Source organism: Orycteropus afer, unplaced genomic scaffold (assembly GCF_000298275.1).
Source record: "Orycteropus afer afer isolate SDZICR_OR568_19922 unplaced genomic scaffold, OryAfe1.0 scaffold00149, whole genome shotgun sequence".
Taxonomy (NCBI): domain Eukaryota; kingdom Metazoa; phylum Chordata; class Mammalia; order Tubulidentata; family Orycteropodidae; genus Orycteropus; species Orycteropus afer.
The window spans coordinates 3793840-3816809 of record NW_006921736.1 but is presented as its reverse complement, the minus strand read 5'-3'; the positions used below and the strand labels follow the sequence as shown (position 1 = coordinate 3816809).

The 22970-nt window shown below is 38.4% G+C and overlaps 2 protein-coding genes across 2 annotated transcripts in view; one reads left to right on the top strand and one right to left on the bottom strand.

Moving 5' to 3' along the window:
* The window catches only part of ARL6IP5 (ADP ribosylation factor like GTPase 6 interacting protein 5), a 35636-nt gene extending 32217 nt beyond the window's left edge, over nucleotides 1–3419 (bottom strand). The window contains exon 1 of the mRNA XM_007946062.2: nucleotides 3244–3419. Coding sequence (XP_007944253.1) covers nucleotides 3244–3419 — 176 coding nt within the window. The remainder of the gene's footprint in view (nucleotides 1–3243) is intronic.
* A 5619-nt stretch (nucleotides 3420–9038) lies between these two features.
* The window catches only part of UBA3 (ubiquitin like modifier activating enzyme 3), a 27083-nt gene continuing 13151 nt past the window's right edge, over nucleotides 9039–22970 (top strand). Inside the window, exons 1-6 of the mRNA XM_007946060.2 lie at nucleotides 9039–9058; nucleotides 9249–9290; nucleotides 11107–11227; nucleotides 12552–12632; nucleotides 17517–17599; nucleotides 20404–20484. Coding sequence (XP_007944251.1) covers nucleotides 9039–9058; nucleotides 9249–9290; nucleotides 11107–11227; nucleotides 12552–12632; nucleotides 17517–17599; nucleotides 20404–20484 — 428 coding nt within the window. The remainder of the gene's footprint in view (nucleotides 9059–9248; nucleotides 9291–11106; nucleotides 11228–12551; nucleotides 12633–17516; nucleotides 17600–20403; nucleotides 20485–22970) is intronic.

The window sequence follows — 22970 nt, the reverse complement described above, 5'->3', positions numbered from 1 at the left end:
TTGAATCACCAGCCTTCTGGGTAGCAGTCAAATGCCTTAGGCACTATGCTAATGCCTATACAGGATCCAGATAATTAGCCTCCAGCACTGCATGACCCACCCATCAACTAACCGAAAGGAGCTCTGGTGGCATAGTGCCTAAGGCAGTTATTTGACTGCTAACCAGAAGGCTGGCGGTTCAAACCCATCAGTGAGGTTCAAACCCACCAGTGAATCCGTGGGAAGAAGACTAGGCAATCTAGTTCCGTAAACATTTACCACCTCAGAAACCCAAAGCGGGTCACTATGAGTCAGAATCCACTCAATGGCAGTGGGGTTGGTTTTTAGTTTTAGAATGAGAAATGCTCAAGCATCAACTGAGGTCTCTGACCCTGGGGGTATTTGGTTTCTTCCAGTTTTAACCTAAACCTCTAAATGTTATGACTCATAGGAAGATGGCGTAATAGTTAAGAGCAGGATCCTGGGTCTGTGTCTTTGAGCCTTCTCTGGGCCTTCATATTTAATAATAATAATAATAGTTTGTTCATTGGGTTGTTTGAGGTAATACAGGTAAAATATTTAGCAAAGTATCTGGCACACAGAGCATTCAATAAATGTTTTCTTTTGTTATTATTATTACTATATTACAAAGCAAGAAAAGAGCAATTTGCAGAAAAAACGAGACTGTGTGTTTATAGATGCACAGCAAACAACTGACGATTATACACCAAATTATTTACTGGGGTACAAAGAAAAATCAATATTTTATATACCTGAAACTTTCAAAAAAATTTTACGGCTGGCCTTTATCTTTTGTATGGTCTTAAAAGATAAGAATAATAAATAATAATAAACTTCCCGGCTAATTTTCTCTTTTTCTTTCCAAAATGTCACGGTCAATCTATATCTCCTATTTAAAAGGGGAACGGAGATGGCCAACGCCCTCAAACTACCTCATTCAGTGTACTGCCATGCCATAACAAGGGAGCTATATTTAGTTAAGAGGTTAGCCCTTGGCCTTCACAATAAAAAGGGATTTCATAGAGGCAGCAAGACTGCCCAAGCTTGTTTCTGGTCCGGGCATCACACCTCTTTAAAAAGCAGGGTTTTTTTTTTCCTGTACATTTGACTGGCCTGCTGTCAGATCTTGCCCCATATCTAAATTTTTGAGGTTACCTCAAGAAAATACCCTTTTAACTGGATCACCAGTTAAAGAGGCCCACTTCTTTATGAACAGAGTGAAAAGAAAAAGAAAGCAAAACAACAATGCAAATCTATTTAAAGAATTATAGAATTAGTCTATTATTTTGTTTTAAAGAAATTTGTTAATGTCTATGCCTCAAGCATAAGGAGCCCTGGTGGCCTAATGCATTTGACTGCTAACCAGAAGGCTGGCGTTTCAAATCCACCAGCCACTCACAGAAGAAAGATGGGGCAATCTACTTCCGTAATGACTTTCTGCCTCAGAAACCCAACGGGGGCCCCTATGAGACAGAATCAACTAGATGGCAGTGGATTTGGTTTGGTATGCCTCACGTATAGCGCTGGAGGAAGGTTATGAAGGCTGTTGCCTCAGTATGGGGCTTGCTCTAGCCTAATTTTACTTTGCCACTCTAGTTCAGCGTCTGCTCAGAGGCTTGAACATACCAAACCATTCCCAGAACGTACAATTGTATAAGTAACACAGAATGAGGATTCTACAAGTGGCCTTCCACTTCTGCCTGTTAGGGACTACTCTGAGCCACACCCAGAAATTATAAACTCTATTTCCTCTGTGCTGTGTATTTGTTCCTTTAGCTTCTTACCAACTGTCACATGCCTCAGAGGCAGCATTCACATTTAATTCATCTTGGTGTGTTCACAGCTTGACACAGGGCCTGACAGAGAGGTGGCTCAAAAAAATAAACTAATAGCAAGCCAGCTGAAAGAACTACCATATTCACCCTTTCCTTCTCCCTCAACCATGTTTGGATTTCTCCTCTTTCTCCCAGCCTCTTGCCTTCTTGTCCTCTTGGAATAGAAATGTCAGACAGACACTTCGTTAATGGCCGGTGAGTCTTTTTTAAAAAAAGTCTGAGGGTGTTCTTTTCTTTTCTTTTTTCTCCTTAAAGATGTGTAGAAGATAATCAACAAGATTGAGGACATAACCACCCCACCCTGCAAAAGTAAGAAATGCATTTCTTGAAGGGTGAACAACAAAGAAAGGTTTCTAGGGGAGCAGTGTGTGTGTGTGTGTGTGTGTGTGTGTGTGTGTGTAAGCGCATGCGAGCACGCATGGAAAACCTTATATAACACAAAACCAAACTCATTGCCATAGAGTAGATTCTGACTTATAGTGACCCCCATAGGGTTTCCAGGCTGTAAATTTTTACCAAGGTAGATTGCCTCATCTTTTTTCCTCAGAGAGGCTGGTGGGTTTGAACCACTGACCTTTTGGTTAACAGCCAAATGCCTTAATCATTACACTACCACAGCTCCTTTATATATATAGCACAAGGCACTTTTCTTTCTAATATCAGGTATGCAAAAGGCCTTCTTCAAATACATTGAGAATTCAGGCAGGGCAGTGAAAATAATGCAGCCACGTCTGGCCTCTCCCAGAAGAAAAAGTAAGAGGACCTCGATCGTAGAGTCGCGCCAGCCATCACCCCATACTGGGGGATGCCACCAGGGAACACCCATACTCAAGCACCCAAGCCCAGCTTTCCTGTATAGTGTGGCAGATACTAGGCAGAAAAATCAACAAAGCGAACACCATTTGGATGCCCTTTGACAACATCACCCTCAGAAGGCAGAGTCCACGTCCACACCCAGTCAACCCAGGCCTCAAGGGCGAGGCCCGCCCCATCCAGCCTCAGGATAGTGTTACACCACTTTCCAGTTCTTATTTTTAAAAGACGAGGGCGCTGCAACATACCTCCCCAACAAGAGCCTGATTGGGGCACAGAAATTAAATAAATACATAAATAAATAAATAAATTCCTTGCAGGAGGTTGACAAATCCCACCCCCCTACTCATCCCACCCACATCTCCTGATCCCTAAATCCCTTCAGGTCTCAGTTGGAGGTGTAGAAAGCCAAAGAGGATTCTCAGATTCCTGCGGCCTTCCCCAGCGATCAAGTTTGTACTGGTATGGACCCTGACTGAATTGCCAGGATAGGTGCTGGGCGTGGAGGGAGACTTTGCATCCTGGGAACTTGCACCCTGCGGCTCCCTATGTGCTGCCCGGGGTTCGGTGCCCCCGGTGGGGAAACGCCACTTACCCCACGACGGAAATCATCATGGCAGCCACCACCAGATAGTTGGTCTGGTAATAGAGCAGGTTGCTCACCACGCGATTGTTCCATTTGGAAATGTCCTTGAAATCCGGCCGAGAGAAGCGGTCGGAGCCCGGGAAGAAGTCGTCCCAGCTGCGGAGCGGGGCGATCTGCACATCCATGTCTCTCCGCTTCGCCTTGTTCGCCTTCGGAATCTGGTGGCGGCGACGGCGGCAACCGAGCAGGGACGCTGAGTTAAAGAAATGACAGAGGCTCTGGCCCGGTCGGCTTTGCGGTTGGCGGGCAGCCGAGCAATAGAAACTGGAAGCGGGCGGTTGGTTTTGCTCTTCTTTACTTCTTAATTGGCTCGAAGTGATTGGTTGAGGAGAAACAGGGGCAGCGAGAAGAGCAAAGAACGAACTGAAGAATAGAAATAACAGAAAGCAACCGGCGGAAATCCTCTATCTGAAGCGAAGTGGCAATGCCTTCTCTAGCAGTCCGAATAAAATCTGCCCCCTTTAAAATACTCTTTTGAGTATTAGCCTAGGGGTGTGTTCTCTGACATAGGAAAAAATGTTGGCAGCTGTTCAAATACCAATCTAAGTGAAACGGTACGGAAGGAGATTATAGTGTGACTGGAGGATGAGCTGGTTTTGAAAACTAACTTGTTACTAACCTTTGCACATCTGAATGGAATTCTCATGTTTCCTCTATTTCACCATGAGTCACGTTATGAGTGAAATCAGATTGGCAGAATGGGGAAGAGGGAGGTGCAGAAAGGAAGGGTTGGTTTGTTCTTTGCTTCTCTTTGTTCTCCATCTCTGTTCTCTAGGGAACTACTGTGCCATGCTGATAAAGTGGGCAGGGTGGTCACTTAAGCCCTAAGCTGGTCATGTTGTTTGCATTTTAAAGATAGTAATTGTCTGCAATTAGCTAATTGTTTTGCACCCAGTGTTTTTTGGACAGAAACATGGACTCCGTTTCACAAGAATAAGAAAGTTTTATTTCCATATTTGGCAACAACTTTCACTAAAATAGTGCAGTATTTTAATAAATTGATAGCTTTGTATCCCAGCCCAAAGAAGAACTGGTAAGGGTTGCATTACAGGCACATTTTCTTCTAAGGATCCCAAAGGGTCTTACCCCACCCCCACCCAGTTGAGGAGTTACTTTCAAATGTCTAAGAAAAAAAGTATTTTGGTTAATTGCCTGGTGTAGTAGGCAGAATTCTAAGATGACAGTATCTCTGAACTTGCAAGTGGTACTTTAAAAAACAAAACAAAACTGAATTCATTCTGCTCACATCAATTTAAAAAAAAACTTGGGAATTAGAAAGTATGCCTAATGCAAAGTCTAGAAGATACAATTTAATTTTTCCTTGAGGATTCAGAAAGCAATTAAGAACTTACAATGCCTCTAAGAAATCACTACTGGCACTGGTGGTTAGTAAGGTGTGATTATCGATGAATCAGTGCTGACAAGATATATCCTAGGTGCTGCCTTTGGAATAGAGTTTAAAATGTGAAAGTGTTCTTCAGCTCTTAGATTTTCCTGATTCTGGAAAAATGGGATAGTTTAAATTCAGAGAGAGCAAAATTAGAGTCCTAGCTCCTTTCGAATTCTGGTGGGGTGGCTTTGAGGAAGTTACTTCATCTCACCCAGCCTCGATTTTGTCATATGTAGTGGAGATAATAATAAGAACATCTGTCAAGTATAAGTGTTAAGTGAAACTATGTATATGAAGTGCTTAGTGAATAGTAAGTGCTCACAGTTAGGACATTACTGTTATTATCATTATTAATTATAGTCCAGCCGTGATTCATCTATAAGGTGTCAGTAGTGCTTTAACCTGATATGTTTTCTGTGCTCTTATAAAAATCATCCATTGCCTTTTCTCTAACTTGTTGCAATTTTATTGTTGCCATGATATCTGGTTACACATGATAGCCTTTCAACTGTTAAACAAGAACAACAACCAAAAAACTCGATACAAGGCCAAAAGGTATTTTGAAGAGTTGAAAAGCTCTGTGAAAGCTCTGTCAGGGTTACACAGTAAGAAGAAGGCAGCCCTGCCCAGTGTTCAAGGATTTTGCAATACAGTGGAGACAACTAGTTTAAACATGAGACAGAGTGAGGGGAATACTAAATAGGGATGCACCAGGCCTCGGTGGTCAGTTATAGGAAGTAGGATATGGAGGAAATCCCCTGGGATTGATAATTTCCAAAAACAGCATTGTGAGCTAGCTGAGTAACTGATCATAGTCAACACCAGGGTGGACAAATCCCAGTAGGGTCCCACACCTGTTAGATCAGTGAGCATGAGGAGCTGTGATCAAAAACATTTACCTTCTAATGACTAAGCACTGCATGACCAAAAGCTGTCAAGTGTGTATTTGTGTCAATATGATTACTCATTGATCCCAGATAATTGATACCCTGTAAACATCTCTTCAAGGAGCTCTGCTGGCATAGTGAATAAGGCATTTGGCTGCTAACCAGCAAGTCAGTGGTTCAAACCCACCAACTGCTCTACAGAAGGAAGATGAGGCAATCTACTTCCATATAGATTTAAAAAACCAAACCAAACCCACTGCCAATGAGTAGAATCCAACTCATAGCGACCCCTCCTTGGGTTTCCCAGGTGGTATCACTACAGAAGTGGATTGCCCAACCTTCCTTCCAAGGAGTGGCTGGTAGGTTTAAACTGCCAGCCTTCTAGTTAGCAGTCAAGTGCCTTAGGCACTGTGCCACCAGAGCTTCTGCCTTTGTCATAATACTGTTTTAAATAAAAATGAACATATATTGAGCCCTGATGTAATTCCAGTCACTGTTTGAAATACCATTTGAAGCAGATCTTTGTTACTATTCAATCAGTCCTATCAGATTCACTGTAGAAGCTTTCCTGGGGCTTTTGTACCCAGGTTTGTACCTGAACCTGAATATGCTTATATATCAACAATAGGAGAAAGTCTAGTATTTTGTGGTATGTTGCAATTGAAAAAGGAGCTCTGGTGGTGTTATGCCTAAGGCATTTGACTGCTAACCTGAAGGTTGGTGGTTCAAGCCCACCAGCCACTCCACAGAAGGAAGACTGGGTAATCTGCTTCCATAAAGATTTACCGCCTCAGAAACCCAAAGAGGGTCGCTATGAATTGGAATCAACTTGATGGCAGTGAGTTTGGAGGGTTTTTTTTTTTTTTTGTATTTGAAATGAAGTAAATCTGTTGGTTTCACTTGCCTGTCTCTGTCACTTTTGTTACTGGCAAGGGCAGTTATTTCTAAATAATCAGAGTCTATGGGACTGCCTGATGTCATCTAGCAAAATACCATCACTGTGAGTCAGGGTTGCAGTCCCAAGGCACACAGATGCAGGATCAGGTGCCTTTCCAGACCTCTTTTTGGGCCAGCTGTGTCCTATTCCTGGGCCTCGACTCTAACTTCTGTGAAAAGAGTGGGATTAGGCTAGGTGATCTGTAAACTGCCTGCTGGTGTTTACCATCTGAGGGAGCTGTGATGCTTGCGGCCAGTTATTGAAGGGTTATTTGGAAGCAGCATGGTTGGGGGCTCAGCCAATAAGAGCCTTTTTTGAGAAGCTAGGGTTTAATCTCTGTGGTTTCCATCTGAGTCTTCTGGGCAAGAAAATGGATTCTGGGTTGTTATTGAGACGTATGACCTGGAAGGAGGCTGACATCTCTTGCTATGGACTTGCTGACTGTGAACACTACCCCAGCATCTATTGCCTGGCACTGACTTTTCACCTCAATGAATGCTATTGTGTGGAACTTGATTAGAAATAATGTAGGAAAAGGCTTCCTGAAGGTTCAGTGGAGAATAGGACAAAAAGGAAATTAAATATAAAAATTTAGCAGCAGCAGTTATATTTACTGAATACCCACCAAGCTTTACATACCCTATTTCAGTGGTTCTCAAACTCTGTCTTTTTGCTCAAGTGTTTCCTTGGTTGGGGGTGGAGCTTGAAAGTTTGCTTTTGTAACCAGTTTCCAAGTGATGCTGATGTGGGATGTTGTTTTTGGGTGCTATAGGGTCAATCCTGCCTGAAGTAACCCCACGTGAAAGACAGAATTGCTCTGTAGGGCTTGTTTATAATCTTTATTGAAGAAGATTGCCAGATCTTTCTCCCACTAAGCAACTGGTTAGGTTAAAACTGCTGACATCAGGGCTCTGGCTGATGTGTCTGATTAGGACTGTATCTTGATCTGTGCATTTCATTTAATGCTTAAACAGTCTTACTGGATCAATATTGTTATCTCTAATTTATAGATGAAGAAACAGAAACGCTCAAGGTCTCATAGTTAATAAATGGGGAGTAGGATTTCAGTGGCATCACTAGTGGGGCTTGGAAGTATGGACTGGACTGGGTAACACTCAGAGGACACAACACTAAAATAACTAAAATTTTTTGCAGTGTTTCTGCAGAAATTTAGTGTTTTTTATAACATTACTTCTGTAGTTAGTTATAACAACTTAACTTTTTTTTTTGTATACCCAGCTTACATGTATCATAAGCATAGTTTATATGTATCAGTATACCTACAAGTTTACACTCTATGGTAATACTTTTGAATGCACTCATTATTATCCAACTTCAATGATGCCTCAAATCATGTGGTTTCATCTGCATACACTACAAGCTCCTGCTGTTGCGGCTGGTGCTTCTATAGTAGCTGATTTTGTCAAATTTTCTGGTGTTTTAGCTACAATACTGTGATAATAATTGTTTGTGAACCTGTAGCAATAACTTGTATGAGAAAGAAGCAGTAATTAAAGGAAAAGAAGAAAAATCAGAGGCTTCTACTCAGTTACTAAAAATGCTGTAACAATGTTGCGATTCCATGAATAAAGATTTTTATCAACTATATTGTTGTATTCATATAATCAAAGAAATATTATATTTAAGAAATTTACAACTATATCTGTCACCCATTCTGTGATTAAAATTGATAACAAATATTATGAAGGATTCTGTATGGTCTGGTATAGGACGGATGCAAGTATGATTGCTCTAAATTATTCTTTAATATTTATGCTTTTTTCTTTATATTTTTCTGTAGGAAGTATATATTTTTATCGCCAGAAGAAATGTTTTTTTCAAGTTATTTCCATTTCTGCTGAATTGCTTATCTGACGGAATGCTATGACACTGAAGTAATACCAATTTTCACAAAGAAAATATTCTCTCCACTTCACCCCTAAAAACAGATCTAGATACATTTATGCAAAGATGTTGAAACCATCCTGAAAATAATCCCAATATTCTCCTGAGGCTATGCCTCAGAGGTTACTTTAGTGTGTTGAGGTGGTTCTTCCAGAATTATTTTATAGAATATACAAACATTTGAGAGTCCCTGGGTGGCCCAAAAGTTTAGCGGTAGACCGCCAGTCGAAAGGTTGGGGTTTGAACCATTCAGAGGCCCCTCTGAAGACAGGCCTGGCCAACTGCTTCCTAAATTTCACAACCTTGAAAATCTTATGGGAGCAGTTCTACTCTGACAAACTTGGGGATGCCTCGAGTCAGAATCAACACACAATTTATATAAGTTGTGTAAACATAAAATGTATTGTGTCTATATTTACACACAGCATGGCCACATTATATACTGTGTAAGATTCATCTAATTGTGTGTAGTTAATCAAGATTATAATTTCAGAAAACATTTTAAAGGCCTCCGGAGGCCTCATCGCCTTCAACCCCACCAGCCCCGCCCTTTGCCGTCTGCTACGCCCTCTCCACTGGCAGCCCCTCCCGCCGTGAGGGCTCATGGGAAGAGGCGGAGAACAATATGGCGGATGGCGAGGAACCGTAAGTAGTGGGGTTCTGCAGACGTGCCGGGCCGGGCAGGATTGTGAGAGAGCTCGGCGGTGGGCGGCCGCTGCTGCCCGCTGGGGTCCCCTCCCCTCCGCCTGCCCCGTTCCCTCATCCCCCCCACCCCCTCGCGGCGCCCAGTGTATAGCGTGATGCTGACCCTTCTTTTATTCTCTCTTTCTTTTAGGGAGAAGAAAAGAAGGAGAATAGAGGAGCTGCTGGCTGAGAAGTTAGTGCTGCTGGGAGGCCGGGGCCCTCTTCGGGGGCCCCGGCCTCCCCCTCACCCCAGGCCTAGGGGACCAGCCGCAGCGGGCCCGGGGGGCTGGGAGGGGGGTACCTGGAGCGCAGGCTGCGCGGCCTCATCCCCCGACCCCCGTCCCGCAGCCCCGGGGGCCCGGCGGGCCGCTCCTGGTCACTGCAGCAGGTCCTGCAAAGGCCGCGGGGTGCCTGACCTAAAGGTCTTGTGGAAGCACCCTTGTGCCCCCACTTTTCTTCCATCCTAAATTGTTAGCGCTGTGTCTCTCTGAACAGGGAATCTGATTTAAACGCACACCAAATAAAGACACAAAGCTGTTTTGGGCCATTGGTAAACGTTGTTTAATAATCGCAAACTTTCTGTGAGAACTTTATATATCAGATATTGCAACAAACACTTCAATTATTTTTGCAAAACAGTTGGCTCTTAAAGGAGGGTGTTAACTCCAAGCAGCTTATTTTTCCCATTTATCACACACCCTGTTTCTTATCTGATTCTGAGTTTTGTGCAGATGCAACAGATTGAAATAAAGGGTTTTCCAACCTAGCCAGAGCTATGTAATTTTCCCTCCCTACCTGAGAAAGAAAGAAGACTCTTGTAGTAGGTGTGGTGAGTTAGTAATCTCTGTGCCAGTTCCCAGTAGCAGTGCTTTAGAGTCTTTGGCTATCTCCCTCAGAATGTTGAAATTCATTTGTAAAAGTGATAAAATGACAGGCTTAAATGTCACATCTCTTTCCGCCTTTTTCATTTACCTTCCATGTTTGCTTAAATGACAGTTAAAGTTTGACTGCTTACTGTATGCCAAGTAGTATGTACTAAGTCTGTTTTGTGGATTATCTCTATCTTCATAATGACCTTAAGCAGTAGCTACATTCTACCTATGAGATTTTATGGATGTTCAAGAATCTGCTCAAGGTCACAGTACTATTAGTTTTGGAACCAGTCCCAACTCTGACATCATAAACCATGAATTTTATAGCTAGGCAATCCTACTTGGTCCTTTTTTTTTTTTTTTTAATGGAACATGCAAAAGTATTACTAACATACTTGAAGGTAGAAATTGTAAGGCTACAGGAAATTTGAAAATTAAAAATAATCTAATCCAAACGTGAATCTTGCACTGAGTAGAAAGCAAGTGTATTTTGTTAGAGGAGTTCCATCTTAGTTGTATGTTTTCAAAGGTTTCTATATAATGAAGTGTAGGATTGTAACTTAAAGTGTGGTGTTTACTGAGAATAAAATGGCCTCACAGTTTTAAGAGATAGCCTTTTTAAAAATCAAGACCTTTCTTTCTTTTTGAGGAAAATGTATGAAAATTCCTCTCATCAAAATGATGTGTAAATCATACCTTTCAAACTTGGAAAGGGCACATGAGTTATATTAGATTTGAAGCATTGCAGTTTTGAAAGTGGAGCAAGTTCTTTTACCTTATAATTGCTGTGTTGTGATTCAAACCTATGGAAGGACCAGGTTGGGGAAGTTAGCAGTGAACTTTTACCAAATGGGGAGAAGTCCTTCTGTCACAGATGAAACAGTATTCCAAGTTTAATTTTGGGTTGCTTTAAGAACCCAGAAACACATAGCCTGAGTATACCAAACATGAAATAAAATAGAAACAAATGTGTAGTTCTTAACTTTAAATGAAAGCATAAAATAACCACATTGAATATTTCCTTTTTATTTGAGCAGGTCTGGTGTGGTTACCTTTTCATTTGGGGAAGCCATAATAGCTGTAGATGTGGCTTTTTCATACTGATCTTTGCAGCTGAATTTACTGTGTTCTGTGCAGAATGGCTGTTGATGGTGGGTGTGGGGACACTGGAGACTGGGAAGGTCGCTGGAACCATGTAAAGAAGTTCCTCGAGCGATCTGGACCCTTCACACACCCCGATTTCGAACCAAGCACTGAAGTGAGAAACGTTTATTTTAAATAACTCCTCTAATAGTTCTGTGTTTCAAAAATAATAAAATGCTTCCTTCTTAATTTGCTCTTTTTATAAAAATACTAATAAAATTATAGTGAGAAATTAAGTTATCTTGAAATACCAAATTGAATATTTGCTACTAATTTTGTTTGAATGGCTAATGTTTGACTCATTATTCTCACATATTTCATGTAAATAGAAAGTTTGAATTTAAAATTTAAGTTATACTTCATTTAAACTTGCAGTTTAGATAACTGCTGAGATATTCCCCTTTTGTAACCCTGCTGTGAGAGAATAATTTTGACAGGAATATAGATGTGCTTGTTTAAATTTTGAAATTTAGTTGGAATGAGCATCTTTACTTAACAGTGAATCTAATTAATTGCATGTTAAAAATTATGTGAATGCTGTATAATAGAGGCATAGAGTTATGGGCTGATAATATACGACAAAACAAATGCTCAGTTAAATACATCTTTTTTTTTTCTTATAAAAGTATTCTTTAGAGTAAATCTTGATATTCTTTTGTGTTTACGAAGAGACATATATTTAAAATATAAATATCATGGTATTTTTAAAAGTTAAAGTGCAGGCTTTTAGGTTTGGCCCAGTATTTGATCTGAGTAATTTTTCTCTCCTTTAATCCTGTAGTTAACTCTGTATTAATTCAGTATTGATCTTGCCATTCTTCGAATAATCCATCATATTTTCTTGTGCCTGTGAAAATATTTTTGCCTGATAATTTACTATAGTAACTTCTGTTAAATGTTTCAGGTTGTATTTCAGCTGGTATACAGTTTTCCTAAGAGTTTTATCTATTTTTTTTTCCTCCTGACATCTTATGTTTTATAAGTTCAAAGGCAGCTTTTATTGTTTTTACTTTTCTTTTTCTTTTTTTAACTTTTGAACACCTTGTGGAGTGCTTGATCTCACGTTCTAAGATTTTTGAACTTTTCCATTTTTAGAAAGTTAAATAACTGAATTTGAATTTCACCCTTTTTCAAAAATTTAAAAAGGAAGACAACTCTTAAGTTAGGGATGGTTTTTCTTGTAAGAGAATATAGAAATATCCTTTTAATTTTGTAAAATAAAAGTAAATTAAATACATTAAAATTAAAACTCTGGGATTATTAGGATTTTAGAATTTCTTGTTGTAAATTGCAACAGTTTATTAAATATACAATCCTCTTTTAACCCTCAGTTACATTTCTCATGGAAACACTGGAAGCTATTTTATGGCCATTGCTTTATTGATGGTATTAATGGTTTTTATTACCTAGATTTTAATATGACTTTCTATTCTTTACAGTCTCTCCAGTTTTTGTTAGATACATGTAAAGTTCTAGTCATTGGAGCTGGCGGCTTAGGATGTGAGCTGCTGAAAAATCTGGTAATACATATATCTATATATACAAAACATGTATATTTTCTTCTTTCTGATAATGAAACTTTTTTTTTTTTCTGTGATACTAGAAAATTTCTTGTGTTGTTGATCTTTTCTCTTGAGCCTTTGGTAATAAAGTTTAGCTGGTCATATTCCAGAAGGTAATTAAGTGATGTAACTTAGGAACTTTTTAAACTGTCATCTTATCAGCTATAAATGTCATTGATAGAATTTCTTACTTCCATTTTCTTCTCTGCTTTTCACCAAATTTTGTGCTTCTTGAAAAGTGCTCTTTGATTTTAGCAAAGTAAATAAGAAAACTGGTCATATTTTAGCTTACAGTTTTAGAAAATTTATTATTTCCTTTGCTTCTCACACTAATCCAGTTATGTAGGTAGGGCATTGTCCCATTTTATATAGAGGGAGACACTGCAGAGGTATTAAATGACTTGTCCAAGGTTTTCTGTATTATCTTGATGTCCCTGGAATCTAATCCAAGTCATCAGTTCTTAATCAAGTGTTTATTTTCACGATATCACACAACCATCCAGTATACTTGGCTTAATCTGACAGTAATTTTTGATAACATGGTAGTAGACCCAAAGGTTCGGGGAAGCTAATCTCTTTCCTTCCTTCCTTTCTTCCCTCCTTCTCCCTGTCTTCCCCCTAACTCTTAACAGACAAAAGACCTAAAATCTGCCTGAGGGATTAGAGTGTAAGCACAGGTGAAGCCATGTTAAATTTTTTAGAAAACATGAACATAACTTCTAGTGAAACTGCAAAAACTTAATGTGAGCTTTACTGTGCTTAAGGCTGTGCTGGATTCTTTGAAGATTGTAGGTCATAATAATTGCTGTCCCCAAAGGATACGAACTTTTACTGGGGAGACAAGTCTCACTTGAGACAAATAGTGTATGTATGATTTACTCTGTGACAGGGTGTCCAAGTGACAGTGCCTTATCAGACATAATACTCTTATAATGGGAAACTGGGGAGTTCTGGAGGAGAGGAGTTTATGGAGGATGGACAGTGCTTCTTGATAGGCATTATATATGTACACATTGCCTAGTGTTTAACTTTTTTCCACTTTGAAGTTACTATTTGCAAATGTGATATGTTCAAATTTTAAATGTAGAATTATTGATGATTAGATCTGAAGATGAGTCATCAAATAACTTTAGGAGTCAACTTTGTTATTTATTTATTGCATTATATAACCTCTTACACAAAAGAAGGAAACTAAGGGTTTATGATTTTTTCTACTTTTTACTTTGCTCACAAGAAATATATAGGTTGGTTTGTTTATTTTTAAGTCTCAAAGACTCATCCTAAAATAATGTGACATATATATTGATTGAACAAATATTTGTTGAGCTTCTTCCTTTCCGCTCCAATATGCCAGACACCATTCTAGATGCTAAAGATACAGCATTGAACAGTATAGCCAGACGTCTGTGCTTGTGGAGCTTATATTTTAGTAGAAGGAAAAAGACAACCTATATAACATGTCATATGGTAATAAATGCTATGGAGAAAGGAAGGGTGGAAGATAGGTAGTCTGGTGAAAAGGGAAAGGATTTACAAAAAGGTGATACTTGAGCAAAGAGATAAGTGAGACATACAGATACCTGGAGGAAGAACAATCTAAATATAGAGGGAATGTTGTTGTTGTTGTTATGTGCCGTGGAGTCGGCCCCGACTCATAGCGACCCCTCCTTGGGTTTCCGAGGCAGTATCACTACGGAAGTAGGATTGCCCAACCTTCCTTCCGAGGAGCGGCTGGTGGGTTTGAACCGCCAGCCGTCTGGTTAGCAGGCAAGTGTCTTAGCCACTATGCTACCAGAGAGGGAATAGCAGGTGTCAAAGCTGTGAAGGAGGAGCATGCCTGATGTATTCAAGGGCAGCAAAGAGGCCACTATAGCTAAAACAGAAGTGGGTGAGGGGAGCATTTTTGGCAAGGATGTCATCAAAATAAGGGGAGACTGGGGTGGGTTATGTGGACGGGGCTACAAAGGACTTTGGAGGCTACTGTAATAATGCTTTTACTCCGAGCCAAGAAGTCATTGGGAAGATTTAAGCAGATGAATGACATGATCATTGTGGCTGATGTATTGAGAATGGACTAAAGGGAGATCAGAAAAAGAAGCAGAGACCAGTTAAAAGGCTGTTGCAGTCATCCAGGCAAGAGATGATGACAAGGACTTGGAATAGGAAGGTAGCATTGAAAATCTCCAGAAGCAGACAGATTACGGATATATTTTGAAGACGGAGTCAGCAGGATTTGCTAATGGATTACTTGTGTAATATGAGTTGTTGTTGTTGTTGTTATGTGCCACCGAGTCGGCCCCGACTCATAGCGACCCCTCCTTGGGTTTCCGAGGCAGTAGCACTATGGAAGTAGGATTGCCCAACCTTCCTTCCGAGGAGTGGCTGGTGGGTTTGAACCGCCAGCCTTCTGGTTAGCAGGCAAGTGCTTTAGCCACTATGCTACCAGAGGAGAGAAATCAAGGATAATACAGCAAGGTTTTTGCCCTGAAAAATTGGTGGGTATACATTACTTACTGAAATGAGGAAGACTGGGAAAAGAACAGGTTTGGTGGTGGTGGAGGTAGTAAGGGAAGATGGTCAGGAGTTTGATTTTTGAAACTGTTTAGTTCTAGATGTCTGTTAGATGGTGCTTTATGGTATGACATTGAGATCACCTGGAGCCATTAAGAGTAGAAAATAGAGATAGAGAACTTAAGTTATAAAGGGGCACTTTAAATTTTGCCCAGTAAAATAAGAAGAAAACTCCTGAGAGTGGTGAATTAGAAACCAATAGAAAAAGTGTTAACATCTCATGTTTATGATTGAGAGAAGAAAGTATCTTAAGGAGGGAGAAGTGATCAATCTGTCAGCTACCTCAGAAGGATAAAGTCAGATAGACTGAGAATTAGACATTGGATTTAGCAAGATCTGGGTCGTTGGTGATCTTGATTAAGTGCAGTTGTGGTGGAGTGTTGAGGTAAAAGCTTGTGTGGAATAGGCTCAAGAGAGAAATTTGAGAGAGCAAGTATAAACAACTCTTTGGAGGATCTTTTGCTGTAATGAGGGGCATAAAAATGGGGGGGATTAGTGACAAGTTGACTCACTTAAACAGATGACCAAAGACCAGAAAACTTAATTATTATTAATTTTTTAATTTTTATTGTGATTAGGTGAAAGTTTGCAGAGCAAATTCATTTTCCATACAGCATTTCATACACATTTTGTTTCATGACATTGACTGCAATTTCCCACAATGTAACAGCTCTCTTCCCACTTCCTCCCTGTAGTTAACTCTTCCCTGTGTCCTTCTTTCCTATGTGTTCCTGCCCCCTGAGCTGTCTTCGTGTGCAAATACTACCCTTCCGTTTTCCCATGATTGATCATTCTAATGATGCAAATGTTCACCTTATGTGCCTGTGTTTTGTTTAGCTGGAAGCCATGGGAGTGAGTTCAATTCCAGCCCTGAAGAGTAGCTAGGGGCCATAGTCTCAGGGGTCACTTCAGGCTCTTTTAGACCAAAAACCTTGTGTTTTTTTATGATTTTGAGATTTGTTCTCCCACTCTGTCGAGGATCTCCTCTACTGAACCCTTCCTGAGTGGTTGACAGTGGTAGCTGGGCACCCTCTAGTTCTTCTGGTCTCATGGTCATACAGGCTGAGATTTGCATGGCCCACTAGTCTCTTGGACTAATTGTTTCCATACATCTTTGGTTCAGAAAACCATAATTAATTATTGAGACTTATTTTTGAGTCTAGATTGTTGAGTCATTTGCTTCTGTCTGAGTGGTAAATTTTAGCAGTGGTCATACTGTTAGAATGCTTGGCATTATCATTGAAACCCAGCAGTTTATTGCTTTTCCATAGATTTTGTCATTGCTCATTCTTGACTCCTGTGGGAACTCTGGTAGTGTAGTGCCTAAGGCACTTGACTGCTAACTAGAAGGCTGGCGGTTCAAACCCTCTAGCCACTCCTCGGAAGGAAGGTTGGGTAATCTACTTCTGTAGTGATACCGCCTTGGAAACCCAAGGAGGGGTCACTGTGAGTCGGGTCTGACTTGACGGCACACGACAACGACAACAACAACATTTTTGACTCTATACTTTTGAGACATTCCTTTTATATGTGCAGGATACATATGTGTGCCTGTCTTTATAACTACACTCTTCACTTATCGACATGGTTAAACTGCATAGACCAGGTTGTTATGTGAAAATGGAGGATGACTGTGTCATTACATAACTATATCATTACTAATTGCCAAACCACTGAAAGTCATGGCCCAGCCAAGTTGATACATAACCTCAACCATCACAGCCAGCATTACTCTTACCTACCACCTCAGCGTTCTTTACTGCCAGACATATGTTGTTAATGGGGAAAATAGTTGGATAGTAGATTTTTTACAGTTGTCATAAATGCAAAATGTCAGATAACGAGATAGTTGATAAGTGAGGAGTAGGTGTATTATCTCATAATTGTTACCATTTCTGAACTGATATGATGCTTTATGTTACATAAACTAAGGTAAAGCTTGTAGGAATTGTTGTTTAACAATATTCTGAAAAATGAATAGCAAGTACAGTTAATAAGATCAGTAAAATTTTACAAATGTTGTGTCTATGGGATTCTAACACAACTTTATAGAAATTTTGAATTGTTCTCTTTTTGGTTTTAGACTATTTAAAACAATATTTATACTTTTTTTTTGGTAATTTTTTAAGGAACTCTGAATTTTATGTACCTTGCAAGATTATGCAGAATTAGTTACTGAAAATTTATAGTTTTAGCACTACTTGAAAACAAATTTTAAATATTCAAATAAAAGGAAATATCTGTTTAATTAGATTGTTTTTATTCCCACAGGCATTGTCTGGTTTTAGACAGATTCATGTTATAGACATGGACACTATAGATGTTTCCAATCTAAATAGGCAGTTTTTGTTTAGGTAAGTGTTAATCTTAGTTTATTTTCATTCTTACAGTCAGTTGAACTGAAGTACATTTCAGTTTAATAATTTTTTAAAATTACTAAGAAGATAATACTTATTTTATTAAAAGAAAAAAAATACAAAAATAACCTCAGGTTAAATTTTACAAGAAAATTTTGGGCATGCTGATGAAAGTAGTTTTGTAAGCAAATATATGTTTGTTTATTTTTAAGAAAATCATTCCAAAGGTTTGTGTAAATTTGGGATAGCCTCAAGGTGATTATAGTCTGAAGATACCAAGTGAGCTCTTTTTCTCTGGTTGACTTCAAAAGAGAACACTAGCTCTGGAATATTAGGCCCTAGTAAGATACTTTAGTGGAGACTTTTGAATCAAGATTTGAATGGTTACTGTGAGACAGTGTAGTTATGAAAAGAGTTTGGGCATTTTATAGAAGGAGAAAGAAAATGGAAAGTTATGGAGAGAAAAGCCTAGGACCAATTGAAATGGAAAAAACAGGGATAAGTACCTTAGAAATAAATCAAATAGAGACAGCATCTATGACTGGTTTGGTAGAAATGACTTAAAACTGGAAGTAAATCATAAACATAGATTTGAGGAAAGACTCAGTAGAGAATTTTATTAAAAACATTTAAGGTTTTGAGGGGTTTAGATAAGGGTATATTTCAGTCATTCAAAGAATATAAATGTGGAGAGAGACAAGGACTTTTTTTCTCTTTCTAGTGATAAGGGTATTGACCAAAGTACTCAGATTGTCCTGGGTACACAAGTTTGGCTAGCAGAAGATGAAAAGATAGCATAAAATTTTGGGAGAGACAAAACTTCTGTTTTTATCTTTGTGGAAGATCTTAAAAAGACCCAAGGATGGATCAAGTTAAATCAAGTTAATGAATTATAAGTGCAATATGTTTAAGTTTTATTTTTGTTTGTTTTTATTAAACCTTGCGATTTCCCTTTTGCATAGAAAATTTCATGGGACCTTTCTAATTTGGCAAATATTAGTACATGAATACCTTATAAAAGATACCATTGAATTAATTGGTTATTTATAATAGGTCATGCCCTTTAACTGAGCTGAGTTTGTAGCTAAGATAGTGATGATTATAATAATAGGTAACATTAAGTGCTTATGGTTTACTAGGCACTTTTTAAGTTCTTCATATGTGTTACTCCAATCTCCAGAACAATCTTAAGAGTAGGTTCTTGTTCTCAAGACTAAATAATTTGTAAAGGTATACCACAAGGATGATAGGTAGGAAAGGCCATTTTATTCAAGTTATAGTTTGAGGTGGAACAGTCTCTGATCCCTGTTGTTGGGAATGGTAAATCAGCTAAACATCCAGGAGTTCTTTTGTTTGGGATAAAACTATGCAAACACATAACATCTAATATTTAATAGAATCTTGGAAGTTTTCTTCTCTTTCCCCTTTGATACTTAAAGAGCTAAAGAGCTTTCTGTGGCCAAAGAAGTTGAATACAATATTGGAAATCAAATCTCCTGATTACAGCAGAACCTTTTCTATTGTAAGGAGACTTGGTGGCATACCATGGTTAAGCTCTTGGCTGGTAACCCAAGGTTTGCAGTTCAAATTCACCAGCTGCTCTGTGGGAGAACGATGTGGCATTCTGCCTCTGGGAAAATTTACAGCTTTGGAAAACCCTGCGGGGCAGTTCTACTCTGTCTCACAGGGTTACTATGAGTCAGAACTGACTTGACTGCAATGTAAATTAAGACAAGTCAGAATAAAACTCTATATGAAAAGTTTGAATCAACAAATAACACTGGAGAAAAGCAAAATTAACCTTTTAAAGTTTTTTTCTTTGAAATCCTAGTTTTAAATACAATGTAATTTCTAAAAAGCACATTTGATTTTTTCATTTATTTTTTAAAGTATTTACTTTGTGCTGGATGTGAATGAATACAAAGAGAATAAGTATATGGTAACTTTCTTCAAGGTGTTTCAGTGGGTGTGAGATATATATAACGAAAATATGTGGTGAAAAGTAGTAATGAACCCCTTGCTATGGAGACCTGAGGAAGTGATTGATTTCTGTGATGACAGTGAAGAAAGAAAATACCATTTGTACAGAGATTGGGAGAAGAAATTCATGTCCTTTCCTGTCTTTGGTTATTACTAGGAGTGACCTTTTAGGACTTAAATTTCTCACTTTTTGACAATATTGTAACATTTACACTTTTAGATGTCTTTGGAATTACTCTTTTTTGAAAGCATGGTTGTTAGGGCTTTCCAGGGACACAAAATTGACTCCTTCATCACCACATGCTGGAAGAAGGTGATAAATGAAGATTCTTGCCTCCCTAGAAAGAATCGCCTCATGTATATTTCAGCCAAGACCTACATAGTAACACCTTGATGTGCTGAGGTTCAGTGAGGATCATAGGAAAGGTGTGTCTGTATAAAGTGCTCAAAAGATCTTTAATATGAATTGGGGTATTATTTCACTCTGGGAAATACCACAGTGGGAGTGGCCAGGAGACATGCTTTACCTGGGGAAAAAAGAAAAAGCTCTGTTCATATTATCACTTAAGAAATATTTAATTAGACTTTATCACATTGATACTGTTCATTTAGAACATCAGTAAGGGTTACTATTCAGAGTTGATGGAATAACCATTCATCAAAATTTATTTACTGATGTAAAAATACTTCGATAAAAATATTTTTTTGAAACATCCTATGAATAAATTCACCTTGGATTTATTTTTATGTTTGAAAGTAAATTATGTAGATCTTCTTGATCTCTAATATGAATGATAATTTAAATGTAATTTTTCCTGTAGGCCTAAAGATGTTGGAAGACCTAAGGCTGAAGTTGCTGCAGAATTTCTAAATAACAGAATTCCTAATTGCAATGTAGTTCCGTATCCTTTGGACAGAAAAATTACTAAGTTTTTTTAAAGCATTTTTTTTCTTTTAATTTTTTACAAAATAGGTAATAAAAATGTAGAAAAGCAAAAAGAAAAATCAGCAATAGTAAGCTTACTACTGAGATGACTGCTGATAACAGTTTGCTCTATATCCTTGCATTTTTTCTTTGTGCTTATATATTTATTTTACCCTGATTTTAAAATTTATCTTATATAGCCTATGCCATTTTCTACTTGTATTTTGAATTATTGTACCTAATTTCAGAATCAGTTGATACCTCCTGTACAGAATTATAAGTTCCTAGGCTGGATCCAGTTGATCTTCATGTTCCGCAACAGTAGTAGACAGAGTAGACAGACAGTGAATTAGTCAGATGAATGTATGCCAGAGTACTTTTTTTTTTTTTAATAAGAAATGTGCTTTAAAAAAGAATATTCATACATATTTAGATTTAGGGAACTTTGGGTATTTTATAGAAATCTAAAAGCTGGGATTTCTATATTAAAAAAATCACAAGAATCTACAAAAAAAGTCCTAGAACTAATAAGTGAGTTCAGCAAAGCCAGATAGAAGATAGCAAAAAGCAATTGTATCTTTATGTACTATTAATGAACTTTTGGATACAAGTGACAAAAAATGGCAATAACAAAAATACAATGTTGTTTATGATTGCTGGGGGAAAAAAATCCTTACATATAAATTTAACAAAACATATGGGACTTGTAGGCTAAAGAAATACAAAATGCTGATGAAAGTAACTAAAGAAGATTTAAATAAATGGAGAGTGATTCTGTGTTCATGGATTGGAAAGCTTCAACATAGTGAAGATCTCACTTCTCCTTAATCAACATAGTGAAGATGTCACTTCTCCTTAAATTGCTATACAGGTTTAACATAATTCCTATTGAAATTCCAGCAAGAATTTTTGTAGATTTGGGAAAGATTCTAAAATTTATGTAGAAAAGCAAAGGACTACCTAAAACAATTCTGAAAAAGAAGATTAAAGTGGGAAGAATCACTCTTTCCAATTTTAAGACTTACTTACATAGTTAAAGTAATGAAGGCTGTGCTATTGGCAGAGGGATAGACACGGATCAGTTGGACAGAACACAGAACCTGGTAATAGTCCCAACACAAGTGTGGCCAGTTAATTTTTGACGAAAGTGCCAGAGCAAGTTGATGGAAGGACAGTCTCTTCAAAAAGTGATGTTGGAGCAACAGGATATCCATAGGGAAGAAAATGAAACTTGATCTCACACCTTACACAAAATTAACTCAAAGTGGATCATAGATTTAAATGTGAAAGTATAAAACTTAGAACATTTCTGAGATCTTTGACTTGAAGAGTCCTTAAAACCAAACCAAACTCACTACCATTGAGTCAATTCCAACTCATAGTGACCCTTTAGGACAGAGTAGAACTGTACCCTAGGGTTTCCAAGACATATATCTTTCTGGAAGCCAGTAGCCTCATCTTTCTCAAGTGGAGCGGCTGTTGGGTTTGCACTGCCAAACTTTTGGTTAGCAGCTAAGTGCTTTAACCACAGTGCCACAGTAACTCTTTCTTTAGATCACATCAAATCATGATCCATGAAAGACAAAAAGTAAATTGGACTTCATTAAAGTTAAAAAATTTTGCTGTGTGAAAAAGCTACTTAAGAAGACAAGCTATAGACTGGGAGAATATAATATTTAATATATATGAAAGCAGCAATTAAAAAAATCTCTTTTAAAAATGGGCAAGACATGAATAGACATTTCACCAAAGAGGATGGCAAAAAAAGTGCATGAAAAAGTGTTTTAACATCATTGACTTAGGGAAATGTATATTAAGAAATCACCATACGTCTATTAGAATAGCTAAAGTTTAAAACGCAGATCAAATGCTGGTGAGGGTACGGAAATACTGATCACTCATATGTTGCTGCCAGGGATGTAAAAAGGTACAGCTACTCTGGAAAATAGTTTTGACAGTTTCTTAAAAAAAAAACCAAAACATACTTAAGATAATCCTTGAATTGCACTCCTGGCGTTTATCTCAGAGAAATGAGAACATACCTGCACTAAAACCTGTACTTAATTGTTCGTAGCAGCATTATTTGTAATAGCCCCAAACTGCAAATAATTGAAATGTCCCTGAATTGCTCTACTGTGGTGCATCCATACCATAAATACTACTCAGCAAAGCAATACAAACAACAAACTAATGAACCAACTTGGATGAATCTCTAGGATATTATGCCAAGTGAAAAATGCCCATCTTACAAGGTCGTATACTATATGATTCCATTTACATGTTGTTCTTGTTATTTGCCGTCGAGTCGGCCCCGACTCATAGCGACCCCTCCTTGGGTTTCCGAGGCATTATCACTACGGAAGTAGTATTGCCCAACCTTCCTTCCGAGGAGTGGCTGGTGGGTTTGAACCGCCAGCCTTCTGGTTAGCAGTCAAGTGCCTTAGGCACTATGCTACCAGAGCT